At 37.1% G+C, this 13,976-nt stretch overlaps 1 protein-coding gene across 1 annotated transcript in view; it reads left to right on the plus strand.

Moving 5' to 3' along the window:
• The window catches only part of LOC122813770 (CD276 antigen-like), a 730,017-nt gene that overhangs the window by 381,335 nt on the left and 334,706 nt on the right, over positions 1–13,976 (plus strand). Inside the window, exon 4 of the mRNA XM_044086264.1 lies at positions 11,587–11,880. Within this exon, the coding sequence (XP_043942199.1) occupies positions 11,587–11,880 (294 nt within the window). The remainder of the gene's footprint in view (positions 1–11,586; positions 11,881–13,976) is intronic.

Here is a 13,976-nt window from a genome sequence, read left to right on the forward strand (position 1 = left end):
ATGGCGTTTTCATTTTGAGCTTAATTAGTGATTGTTAAGATTTCTTTTAGTTTTGTTTTCTTTAAAAAAGTCCATGGTTTCCTAAGCCATTTGCCACTAAACTCAAGTAATCACAGGTTAATAATGGCAGTGTTAAACTTATTTTCGTAAATTTAGGATCATTTACTTGTTTGCATGCAAATTAGGTTCTTTTACACTTATCTGTACGAGTCATAGTAATATGTGAGCATGTAAGGCAGCTTATCCATGTAACCAGGTCTCGGCTGGTCACGAACACAACATTGGGATCTGCAGCAATCCCCAGCAATTATCAGAATGTTGTGGGAATACAGTGATAACCTCAGTTATTCTATAACCTGACAATCTTTACAAAAGGCAAACTGGAGTCATATGCATGTGAGTTTGCAGAACCATAATCCCTGCCATCCAGTATCATTTAGCTAGCACATCTTATCAACCCAAATCACTCAACATTTACTAAAAGTTGATACTGACACACACAGCAATATTTATTTCTACAGAAATATTTTTTTCTGTGCTTTTGTTTATTTATTCAATGCTGATGTTATACTGCAGGAAAAATGTATAAAGAAATAATTCCTTCCTAAACATTCAGTTGTAATAGTCCAAAAAGATAGCAACAGGAAGGCACAGCAGTAGTAGCAGGTGTTAGTAAGATAAAAACTGATAATTTAATTAATGACTTTTATCCACCATATAAATGAAACATGAATGTATTCCTTCAAAAAACAAGTAGGTGATTTTGGTAAAACCAAACATGCCAGTAATAACAGTACCAGGTCTAATGTCCTTGTTTCTTAACTGGGTTTGGTTGAAATATCACACCCCAGATGAAATTATTCTAAATCATGAACCAAAACCCTGAATCAGAGACTGCAGTCTGAGTAGACTATGGTGTTAAGGGGAAGGGGGCTTGGTTAAAGGAATGATTGTAATGCTTTTTCTTGCTCTTAACAGAACCACCCACTGTAACCACTCCCTTGCTCCAAATAACCTGATTATATATAAATAAAAAATGTTTTTGATGCTTTTCTTTACCCTCAGTGAGGATCACTTGTTTGTAAGTTTCAATAAAGGATATTCCATTTTTAACTTAACTGTGAATTACCTACCATTTTAACTCTACTGTGGACTGCCTACTGTTTTCTATTTTATTATTTTGTAGTGCATATTTTACAGTGAGATTTTATTAATGAACTACATGCTTAACATAATTTAGGAAGTGGACATCATACCCTCCACACTGCAAAGTTTCTTCAATGTATGTTTTTGACCCAGTATAGGTTGCATATTGGGTTTTTCTGAGACTTTGAGGGATACCACAGATTTTTCTTTAAGTATGTGTATATATATATATATATATATATATATATATATATATATATATATATATATATATATATATACATGTAAAATTTGGATGTACATCTGAATGAGTACACTTAAAATAATTTTTTATGTATATAAATATATGTATTATACAGAAACAAAAATGTTTTTATTGCCACATAATTTCATTTACAGTAAGGGTTACCTTAGATAGTATATTAAGACAAGTTTTGCAAATAATGGATTTTGTGTAGGCCAGAAAATATTTACTATTATGATAACTGTATAAGACAATCATTTCTTTCAAGATATTAACTGCACATTCAAGATGACTGAACTCAGGCAGCACACCCCAGCCAGAGTGGAAGTTGGGGGAGGGGGTGCAGGTTGCAGTGTCAAATGAATGACCAGTGCAGTTGAGTGAGAAATGGTCAGTTGTATTATTTCTGCAGGCATTTCTAAACAATCCCCTTATATGCTTACACTTGTTAAGCATAAAATTATCAAAGCATACTTTATTGTCATGAAGTATAGGTACTGCATAATTCTGTAACAGTAAATGTTTTGTTTAATGAAGGTTGAATTGAAAGGAAGTGAAAACGTAATTTCAGTTGTGTGGACAGCTTTCTGTCTTTGCCAGAAGAAATTTTATAGTGTTAAAACTGCATATTAGGCATACAAACTATAACAGCTGAAAGCAGAACATACACTGAAAGAATAAGGTAAGATTCCAGACAACAACCCTCCTTGAAACATATATGCTTTGTACACATATAAAAGTGTATCATTTTGAAGGAAGATGCACTCCTGCTATTTCATCTTGCATTAAAGAAAATGTTGTCACAGTATGACAATTCAGATGTGAATAAATGCTAAAAGGAATAAACAGATCTACTAACTGTAGTGGATTTGGCATAATGCTTAAGGTCTTTACCTCATAAGCACAAGTTGATTCTGGCCTTGGGTTATTAGCTAAGCTTAAAATGGCCCTTCAGAGGAGTTAGCCTAGCATTCATCTATGAACCTATGTACCAAATTCCACAGTAACTGAAATACTTTGCAGAGTAGTGCTATTAGTCATATTAGCCGTATTAAGGAAAAAATTGACATGGGTAAACAATGATGCTTTTATGTGTTCTTTCTGCGGCTGAAGAGGAGATCCAGTATAACACCACTTAACAAAGTAGAAGACTTGCCAGAGTAACTGAAGGTGCTGGCAGGAATGAATAAAAACTTTAACATTTGGAAAATAATTGGCAAGTAATAAATGCTGTTTTCTGTCTTTAATGATTTTGTTACTATTGTGTATAAGTACAAGAGTAATTATACACTAGGATAATAAAAGGGCAAAAGTACTTTCACTACAGTATTGCAAACAAATCCATACCAGGCAGAAATTTCAAATGCTTTACCATTTGTTATGTTAAATCAGCATATCTTGTCAGTATCAGCACAGTGCAAATGTAAAAGCCATCAAGACTTGATAACAACACACTCATTGTTCCTATGTATGCCTACGCATTTCCCGTACATTTTGTTTGTTTAATAATTATTTAATCAAATTAAAATTCACTGATAATAAAGATTTGAATAATGTATAACATTATATGTGAATTTATTGGTTACATATTTTATTTCTCTCCACCCTTTCTCTCTTTTTCTTACTTTAATTTTGCATTCCTTCATTCTTCTTTATTTTCTTTCTCTCCCAGTTCTCTCCATTTTTTACAGGTTCAGAATCTTTAGGAGCAGTTCAGCCATGTGCCTCTCAAATTAGGGAATATTTACCCTCTGCCCATCCAAGAATGTCCTGACGGGGTTAAGGCAGTAGCACTGGTCCTTTAGGCACCCTGACATATGGCAGCCTGGCAGGCCTCACTGAGTGGGGCTTCGGGACTTGTTTTAGAATGGGGAGGGATAGGTAGCATATAGACCACTTCAGGCAATCAAGGATTATCTTCAGTGAGTAGAAGAATCTGTGCCCCAGTTGGTAACAGCCATATAACCACCACAGGCCACTGCTTCCTCAACATCCACTGCAATACTGTCAGACAGTTGAAGCATTTGTGGCCTTGTGGACTGAGGATGGTTGCTTGGCTGGACTTCTCTTCACCCACTTTCTTCCCTTATCCACTCTTCTTTCATACTTCCCACCCATGCTAGCCTCTAAATTTAAAAACAAATAGGCGGTCTATCCCCCACTATAAACTATAGTACCATCCTCTCTCACCTCTTACAGCACAACCTTCTTGATGTTTTCCTTCTGTGTTCCCCTCTTTGTTATGTTTTCCCTTTTTCAATCTTTCTTGTGTCCCCCTTTACATTATTTAAAGCAAACAACAAGGTGTCCACATAAGGATATCCCCTGTATAAAACATATTCTTCTTCTTCTGGCTTTTTCCCGGTTAGGGGTCGCCACAGCGGAACACTTGTCTGCTCATGATTGGCAGTGGAGTTTTACGGTGTCGAGTTGTCAGCCGGTGCCCAACCTTCCACAGAAGGCACACACACGCACACCTAGGGCCAATTTAGAGTGTCCAATCCACCTACAACATGTCTTTGGGATGAAACCGGAGTACCCGGAGGAAACCCACACGACCACAGGCAGACTCCACACAGAAGGCACCCCAACTGAGAATCGAACTGGAGAACTTCTTGCAGTGAGGCACCAACACTAACCGCTGCACCACAGTGGTCGCCCCCTGTGTAAAACATATTAAACTTGTTTATTTTTTTTAAATATTGGTAATAAAAGGTGCCTTGACTTTTCCAAATATGCCCTTGCATAGCCACATTCATCTGCAGTATCTGAATATATACAAAATCACATGCAGCCTAAGATTTTTTACAAAGTTCTTCACATATACTTAACGATTAACTTCAGCTAGTTTATGCTTTTGATGCAAGTAGGAGTTTTTCAAAACACCTTTGCATTTCCTATTTCAATGCGAATAACCTGTGCTGACTGTATTTGCATATACATGTGACTGTGGTTTTCACTGATAACTGCTACACAAGTGTGAAAGCCATGACTATAAATACCACCCCTTTGTCTTGCAGTGGCAATAGATAGCTAAAGAATACTTCATAAGCTTTTACTAGATTTGCTCAGCTAAATAATAAGGTGCGGTGTTTCTAATTCAGCTGAGATAATGGTTTCCATGGATTCAGGGAAAAAATTTTCAGAAATGATTAGGGGGAAAATTATTTTTTGGAGACCAAGTCAAAGAAGAAGGGCAAACATCACTAAGGGTATTTACAAGGGTGGCAATTTTCTTATACTTTTCAGTTATATTTTCATAACTAAATTTAGAACTGAGATAGCTCCAGTATGTTGGTTATTTTGGAAATAATATGTATTAGGTTTTTATTCACTCATGTTGTCATTGCCTAACACTGCCCATGTTATGTTCAGGTCTCACAGAAGCATGGATCTTTTGTATTATGAATGTGTTGTACATGCTAATGCTTGAGTAGAGACGTGTAAGACTTTTTTGGATTTAAGCTACAACATGGTTATATCTCATTGTGCTTTCCTAGTGTAATTTGCACTAGTAATCACTGTGAGGAAATGTCAAACAGAACGTTTTTTTTTAACAAGTTATTTTGCAACATTATTTGATATAGAATCTAACCAGACTCTTCCTCCTATTCTTGTCCCTGATCTGTTAGTGTCATATGTTTTTGTAAGATAATATGAAATATGCTTTCATCTTTTATTCAGAATTCCATAATCACTACTACACCTGTTGTCTACCTTTGTAAGCCAACTTTCAATCATAGCCCACTTATTATTGATGTGTGCCACACTTAGTGGTGCCAGTCTAAATCCTGATTATATTAGGATGATGGAATCCGTATAAAAGGTAGTCTGCATATGTTGTGGGCCTAGAGTTAAGTTTACATTCACTGAACATGGAATTTTAATATTTCCTAAGTATGAGTGGTTTGCAGACATGCAAATAGATGACATCCAACTTCTAGTTGCCCTTTTGAGGTCCAGGTTCCTAGTTTGATTCATTAGTGCCAGTTATGCTGATGTAACTGACAGCTGTAACCCAGCTCTGACCATCAGCTCACTATAGTTTCCTGATATAGAATATATTAAAGTCATAGTTGCCTTCCAGGGCTGGGGAATAGCATAGCCCTATACAGATTATGAGGACAAGGATGAAAAATAGTGTATACTGTTCTAGCTCTCATTTTGCCAATTAAGTGATTAGCTTTTCATGTACAGGTCCATCCTCAGCACTAAAAAGAGAGGAGAGCCAACTTCAGATTTAGACGGAATTGCACAATATAGTTGCAGAAGTCATATGCTATTATACACCAGAAATGAGGCTACACTCAAAGAAGCAGTGCCAAGAAATCATTCACAAAGGTTTTAAGGAAGCACAATCAGCAATTTCATCATTTTCAGAGCAGCATTTCAGAGATGAGGTACCTCTCATATGTAGTCTCTCTGTCTCTGTCTGTTTGTCCATTGTGTCTCTCCCACACGCAGAGTTAGCTCCAGCACTAGGCGACCTAGGCAGTTGCCTAGGACCTGCTGGCTGGGGGGGGGGCTCCAGTCGGGGGCTGCCACGACATTTAATTTTTAATTGAACAATTAAAAAATTATATTTATTCTTTAAGGATGCACTCTGCATCTATGCGTACCTCTTTAGTACAATGCACAGCAACTAGTAGGACTTAAATGCATATCAGAACTTCCACCGTGACCATTTCTCAAACCCAACTCTGCTGCTTGGAAAACTAGCACAACCAGAACTTGGAACTCTGCTGCTTTACCATCGTAGATCAGGAGACAGCAAGCATGCTTCAGCAGGTATTCTGTGTGTGTGTTTAATTAGGTTGCTCAGGCTCAAACCCTGTACCTTGGCTACTGGATACAAGTACCTTAATCCACTACACCAACTTCCAGACTGCTCCCTTAGTTATCAGAGTTAATTGACACATGTTGAAATGGGTAATCTTGTCTTTCTTCTTAATGGAAAAAAATGTTCAAAACCGTGGTGGAGTATTTTCAAGGAATGTGAGTTTCAGTGCATTTTCAAGGAATGTGAGCTTCAAAGGAAGAATAGTTTACAGCTGCTCATGCTAAGTTTTCAACATGCATCTGTTTTGTTTAGCAAATGGCCATCAGTGTTTGTGCTGTAGAATTTTAAAGCAGTATTAGTAATATGACAGGTAGCATATTTGGCTTTGATGCAGAAGGCTATAGGGTCTACTCCCACACCATGTAGATGGATTGCTGATATTGGTGTTCACTTTAATGGGGGGTAATGTTGCAGTCTTGAGCATGTCATCCTTTGGATGAGATACTAAATTGAGGCCCCATCTGTCTGTGTTAATGATAGGTTCTGTAAGATATTTTACATCCTCCTGAGCTATCGAGGAGAAGTTCCCCAATGCCCTGGCCAAATTTCCCCTCGTGGTATAAATACAAGCAAGGGTTTCCCCTACAAAGACACTAATAGCCTAGTGAGACTAACCTGCTCGACAACGGATATTTAAATTAAAAGTTTTAAATTAAATCTGTATGTCTTCCTTCATTTCAAAAGTAAAGAAGAAAAGAGCATACACGCTGACAGTTTACAGCAGTGTTAATGGTAATTGGGGGAGAGAGACAAGTAATGGGACAGCAGAATGGCTGCAGCGTGGGGGGGCCCTGATCCATTCCCCTGCCTAGGGCCCCATTTGACCATGACCCTGCTCTGCACCCTCATCAGGTTTGCATTTTTTATATTACTATATCAATTTGCCATTATTGTTGAAATACTGCAGCTATATAAATGTACCAACATACATGAATGGGCTGTACTGACATTGGGATAGCCCTGTAAAGATCCATGACATGGCAGTATTCAGTACTTCTGTGCAGTCATTCACAGAGTATGACTCCGAGATGAACTGCAAAAAAATCTATGTATAATTTTAGACGCACTCTCTTAAAAATTATTTAAAAATGCACGGTTTTGCTCACGTCCTACACCAGGTTAATCAAGTAGCTTTTTAATTTGTAATTGTAAAAGAATTACCCTCCATCTTGCTACTTTGTTGTATATGATTGATAATTTCTTGCCTCTTTTACCGATACCATACACCACTATCACTATACAGTCCCCTAACTTTTCTTTCTCTCTCTGCTTCTTCCCTACCCGTACCCCACACTTTACTAATAAACACATAGTTTCCTACTGTCCCTCTCTTGTAATTCCCCTCCTCTCTCAACCATGTGTTATAAGATATATATATATATATATATATATATATATATATATATATATATATATATATACTAAAATATATTATAATAAACAAAAATTATTTAACTATCAAGTAGAATCATACTGATCTGAATTATATAAATATAAAGACTACTTGTCTCATGTACATAGTCTCCTTAGTAATATCTAATGTCTGTAATTAATGTGCAAGTATGTTTCATCTAATATATGTAAACTGTACTATCCATTATTGTATATTCTTTCTTGTATGTGAAAACATTCATTGTTACTTTGTAATAAGCTAATGTAACATACTAATTGTCTCTGGAGCTTTTCTACCTGGGCCTCCACTGAAAATGGGCACCCACCCAGTCTGAATTTCCTGGTAAACAAATGACAAACAAACAAACAAATACATAAAGTGCAGTTCAGTAAGTTTTAAAATTTTGATGCCCACTCTACAATAACCCATGAGTAATGTTCTGCACTGTACTTCCATTCCATGTATGTTGCAGTGTGCAGCTCTTCTTCCAAATGTTTTTTTGAAGGCACGTGTGTTATCCTGATGAAGAGTGTACACCATTACCCTGTTCTTTGCTGTAAGTATTGCGTCTAATTCCATGTCCTTTTGCACTCTTCAGAAAAATGCATAATAGTAATTTACACTCAAAAGAGTGTGTTATGAATTTTTGCAAAATAAGTTGCACAGGATAATACTGCACACTTTACCTAATGTGTCAGGCATTGGCATATTAAGTTACTGTAGACATGTAGACACACTGGGTAATGGTACTGTTTATCCTATGTAAAGGTCAGTGCCATTTGCTTAAAGAGACATAAATATGTAAAACATACTAGGTATTGTACACCTTATGCATTATTTAGCCTCCCCCAGATGCTTCTGTTATGTTCTGTTCTGTTATCCTGCAGGGCACATAGGCTACTGTGTAGTGAACCATAAATATGTGTTACACCTCGCCCCTACATTCACATATATGCTGTCATTCTATACGGCACGTAGGCTGTGTGCATTCTATGCATATGTTAATCTCTTCCTTGACAACTGTTATGCTATCATTATGTAGAATACATTAAAAGTATGTTGTATGTTAAATGCATGTATTAGTTCCACAGAATTGCGCTGTTATTGTTTATTTATTTATTTATTTATTTTTTATTTAACATTTGTTGACCGGGAAAGTCCGACTAGGTTCCACAGATCCTGTTTTCCTGTAAATTGTGTAAGTTCTCACTGCCAATCAGCAGGACACCCAACTAATGTGAAAATCCCACTTACTGATGAAGTGCAGTAGGGACAGCATTGTCTTAACATATGGTGCTTTGCTTGCTGTGGAAATAAATTGTGTAACTGTACACAATTTATTTCCACACCTGTTGTGTGCTACTCATAATGATCTGGTACATGCTGAAGGCTGGAAAATGGAAGCCCATTTGTCTTTGAAAAGTGCATATACGCTGGCTCACAACTAGAGATACCATCCATGATGCCATGGATCATTTACTGTGCAATTGTTTTTCCACATCACTTTCTGTAGTCACAACATATGAACACATGCCATAGCTAGTGGAAGTAATAAGACTATTTTTGATAATGTATTCAACAGACATACAGAATAATGAGCCTTCCTTTGTTACACTCATTTATGGGTTTAGTTTCTGACAAATGCTATAGATATTTAATATTTTATATTTATTTTTCTTATTAAGCTGAAGAGAAAATTTGTGGTGGTACGGCAGTAGCGTTGTTACCTCTCAGCAAGAGGCTCTCCCGTTCGATTCTCGGCTTGGCTTGGGAGTGCCTTCTGTGTGGAGTCTGCATGTCCTCCCCGCGGTTGGGTAGCGTTCGAAAGACATGCGTGCGTAAATGGGCGTGCCTTTGTTGAAGGTTGGGCGTCGAGCTGGCACCTCGGCGTTTCGTAAAAATCTACTGCCAATCATTAGCGGACCGGAGTTCCGCTGTGGTGACTCCTTACCGGGAAAAAGCCGAAAGACAAAACAATTAAGCTGAAGAGAAAATTTTGAATGCCAGTGATATTCAGATTGCTCAAAATGTGTACAGATGTAATCATATGATTCATTGCAGCATGCACCATTGAATTATGTTGCAAAGAAAGCAGTGCATCAAATGCAGAATTAATGTCTATGAATCCAGATGCAAAATTTTATAGGGTTATTCAGAATCCTTATGCAATTTCTCCATTGGCAATACTTACCTCATAGTTTTAATTTAAAAGTAGAGGATTAGGTTTGCAGTTGTCACCACAGAGAGGTACGAATGCAGCCTGCATACACTTTTTTATTACGCGCGCGTGTATATAGCCTGCATACGCTTTTTTGTTACGTGTATGTGTGTCTATGCATTTGTGTGCTTCACATGATCATCTTAGCTGGCTGAACATGAATTATCTGAATTACATTTCAATTAATTTACCAGACTGAATGTGTGATTTGCTGAAATTTTTCAGTTGTTAAGAGGGAGAAAAGGGTGACTACATCTTGAATTGTAATCAGACATCCTTAGGTTTAATTAACATACTCCAATTGCTGTGGTGTTGAAGTTATTATGTAGCGTTCAAAGGAAGTGGAAGGCAGAGCTCCTCATGTAAAATTATACATCCATTTTTTTTTATTTTAACCAAGAGCCAGTCAAGGAGTTTCAGCTTAATGTCAAGTAATATACCTTTGTTTTATTGTGATAATGAATGTGTAAACTGTGTTTGGGAAGGTAACATTTTTTTATCTGATTGCAGGAAAATACAGGAGGCTTTAAGGATCTTGTTTTCCCCATCACTGGGGTGATCAGAAGAGACCATAATTTGCAAGGCCGTCTGGGTTGTTTGGAATTTTTGTTATGACCTATGAAGCATACTTTGTGAGCTTAATCTAATAAACTGTACATCTAAGGACCGTGCAAAGAAGATTCTCATGAATGCACAGAAGTAGCTTAAATAGTAGACTGAACATTATTTAAGTATTTATCAGGAACTTCATGATATTCAACAGAAATTATCATGGCTTTTGAACACTTCAGTTCTTTCTTTCTTTTTCAGACCACGCTTAATAGAATATCACTCAGTTGCCCAAACAGTTGTGACTGTATGTTGGGACATCCTCCTTTCATTTTAAAACCACTGCATTTCTTGAGTACCAAATTCCTGACAGCCTTTTTTCACCACACCTATCAATCTAACCATCATGCACATTGTCAGTTTCTTATCTTTGGGTCACATGATTATATGCCAAATGATATGTATGCCGATAAATGATGCTATATCTCAAAGTGCAAATTTTTGTCTTAACAGAGAACTTATTATGAAATGCAGGGTCCTACTTGCCTGGCACAGAATATACTGATAGTAACATTGCTAAATCTACTATTTCTATGTAACTCCTGCATTGGTTCTTTATATTGTATACTCTACTAATGTAAATAATTGTCTGAACATTTTATGTTGCTACTTCATTAATGCAATCTCACTGCTCTTGTGCTGCTTTTCTGACTGCTGTGTGGAGCTTTTTTCCCCAGGCCTCCGCTGAAAAAAGACCTGTGTCCAGTCGGAATTTCCCGGTAAACAAAAATAAATAAATAAAAGTTGAGAATTACAGATAGGTCTTCAATTAGGCATCTCGTACAAGTTTCTAAAACTTATACACCATATAAGTAGTCTGTAGCATGACAAAGTTTTTTGTTAGAAGTTTGGTCATTATAAAACATAAGTACAAGAATTCAAAGAAAATAAATTTTCCTGAAAGGAAAGTAATGTCTGACAACAGATTACCACCAGAAATGTATGTATTTTAGGTGGGCAGCCTGGACAGTTTTTGAGACTTCAGCTTTTGTCTGTAATCTTTAAAAATGCATATTTTACATTTCAACTACTAGAAAAATTAACAGTATGTTATTAATGCATATTTTACATTATAACTACTAGAAAAATTAACAGTATGTTATTAATTCTGTTTTCTGTTTTGATCTTTAATCTAGCAAAACCCAGTGTCCCAGTAATTACTGTTCTACATCAAGACAGCAGAGTCATGCTTTACTGTGACACTAAAAGCATTGATCCGCATCCACAAGTAACATGGCATTGTGGGAAAACAGATCAAGTTAAATATGTGAATATTACAAACAATTCCATAACCTCTGAAGGGCTGTTTGCTATCCAAAGCAGTTTGTTGTGGGAAGGCAATATCCAGGGGAATGTATGCTGCTCTGTTACTAGTGTGGACACGGCACAACCACTACAGACATGTACAGTTATACCAGGGAATTCCAAAGGTAAGTAGCATTCCTGAATCTGGAAAGTCATATTTGTAGTGTCATCTTTATCCTGTTATGCTTTATCAGTCCTCAGTAACCACATTTAGCTTTCTGCACATAGTAAACTCAGTGGTAAAGAAGGGTTCTATGTTACAACATCTCATGTAATTTGACTGAAGGCCATGTGTGCACATCTGGAAGACTGGAATGCAAAAAAAGCAAAATGAAATCTCCATGAGCTTTTATGCAGGCACAAACATTATGACAAAAGTAATCCCAAATTAGGTTTCTTTTTTATTTTATGACACATATATTTCCTTAATTATAACTGTAAATGGAGATTCTGCTTTACAGCTGTATGCAAAACCTTGTAGTATAAATTCATAGTTTTTTAGGAAAGTGTATAAATTCATAATTTCATAGGCAAGTGTTAGGCAGTCAGTCTACAGACCATTGCAAGCCTAGCCAGTAAACCATGTTTAAAAGTTCCTTTAAGCCTCAAGGAGGCACAGGATATACTACGTGGAAGATTAACCCTGCCTATCCACTTATCTGGGTTTACTTTGAAAATGAGAAGGGAGCTACTCTGCTTAACATGCAGTGGAAGATTGTTCCAGAGGTAGAGGATACATTGAGATAAGTCTTTTACCCCAGTGTGTTATAGTTATGATTCTGTTGTTCCAGTGTATCTTATTTATCTGTTGGTGAAGGTTTAGGTCCTTAAACTGGATATTTAAGGATCCAGTTTTTCTTTGAAGGAAATAATAGTCACTGTTTCATAGCTTGAAAGGCTAAACACAGTTCACCATGAAAGATTCTATAAGAAACTGCGTATAGGGAAGGCTTCCTCTTTGTTTGGATATCTGAAGATCTTGAAGCTATTGATCTTTTTAGCTAGAAAGTCTGTCAGATTAAGTGATATATTTCTCTGCTTAACTGTTGAGTGTTTTCAGAAGGTCTGTTACTAAAATGCAGTCTGTTTTTCTTATTTTTATTCTTGTATTTGTAAGTGTGATGGCCACCACTGCTACCAGTACTTGATGGGCACCAATATGTGTCATTCCCACATTGGGCCAGTAATCAAGGAGCCTGAATCCTCATCGCTGACACTGGAAAGGGACGTGCACTTGGAATACAAATGGATGCACTTAGTATTTCCAAATACAGACCTCTCTGCATCAAATACAATTTCCCTTAAGAGGCACACAGGGAATACCCTCATCCAAGGGTCTTGTTGTCTCTTTATCTGTCTCCCTGCAGGTCCCCAGTAAGATTGCCCTCTGGTACAGCTGTAGGGTTAGGTCCTCAGCCGAGTGTCCATTCCAAGTCCTCCAGCACCCTCTTTGTAAACCCAAAACTTCGTGTCCCTGCCCCAAGTAGCTGACAGTACACACTCTTTAAGATTTACACACACACACACACACACACACACACACACACACACACACACACACACACGCACACGCACACACACACACACACACACACACACACACACACACACACATATCTGGGAAAGGCAGTTACAGATTACCCGCTCTACAAACTTTGCCCAGACTGTAAAGTAGTTATCACTGCCACCAGTCAGTACTATAAGGCTCCTAACAAAGGGTGTCCAATTTTACTGTGTAATATTTATACATATACAAATGGTGGTAGTTCACCAAGATGGCTAGGTCTTCTGGAGTGGCCCACACAGTGTCACCAAATAGATAGAAGCACTCTCAAAGGTTAAGTACTGTCTACAAGGATCAGCCACAGTAAATGTTTAAATATATTTAGTAATAAATAATAAAAGAGGATGAACATACTGAATATATATTTGCAGTAAACCACAGAGTTCAGATCACAGGTAATATTGAAAAGAACATTGATGGACAGACTCAGAGAAATAAAGAAAAACAATATCTAAATTAAGCTTCACTATATTCCTGACTGAATCTAGGAGAGGTTTACTGTAACGTGGTTAAGTTATTTACTACTGCAAGGCAAGATGCTGTGGGTAATGGTCTTTCTAGTCAGGCTTCCCAAAACAGAATACTCAAGGTTTGGGATTTCTCTTTGTAATATCTAAAATATAATTTCCAAAAGGGCTGGCACCTGACACTAAGTTC

The sequence above is a fragment of the Protopterus annectens genome, chromosome 10.part0 (assembly GCF_019279795.1).
Source record: "Protopterus annectens isolate FY-2018-M chromosome 10.part0, PAN1.0, whole genome shotgun sequence".
Lineage (NCBI taxonomy): Eukaryota > Metazoa > Chordata > Ceratodontiformes > Protopteridae > Protopterus > Protopterus annectens.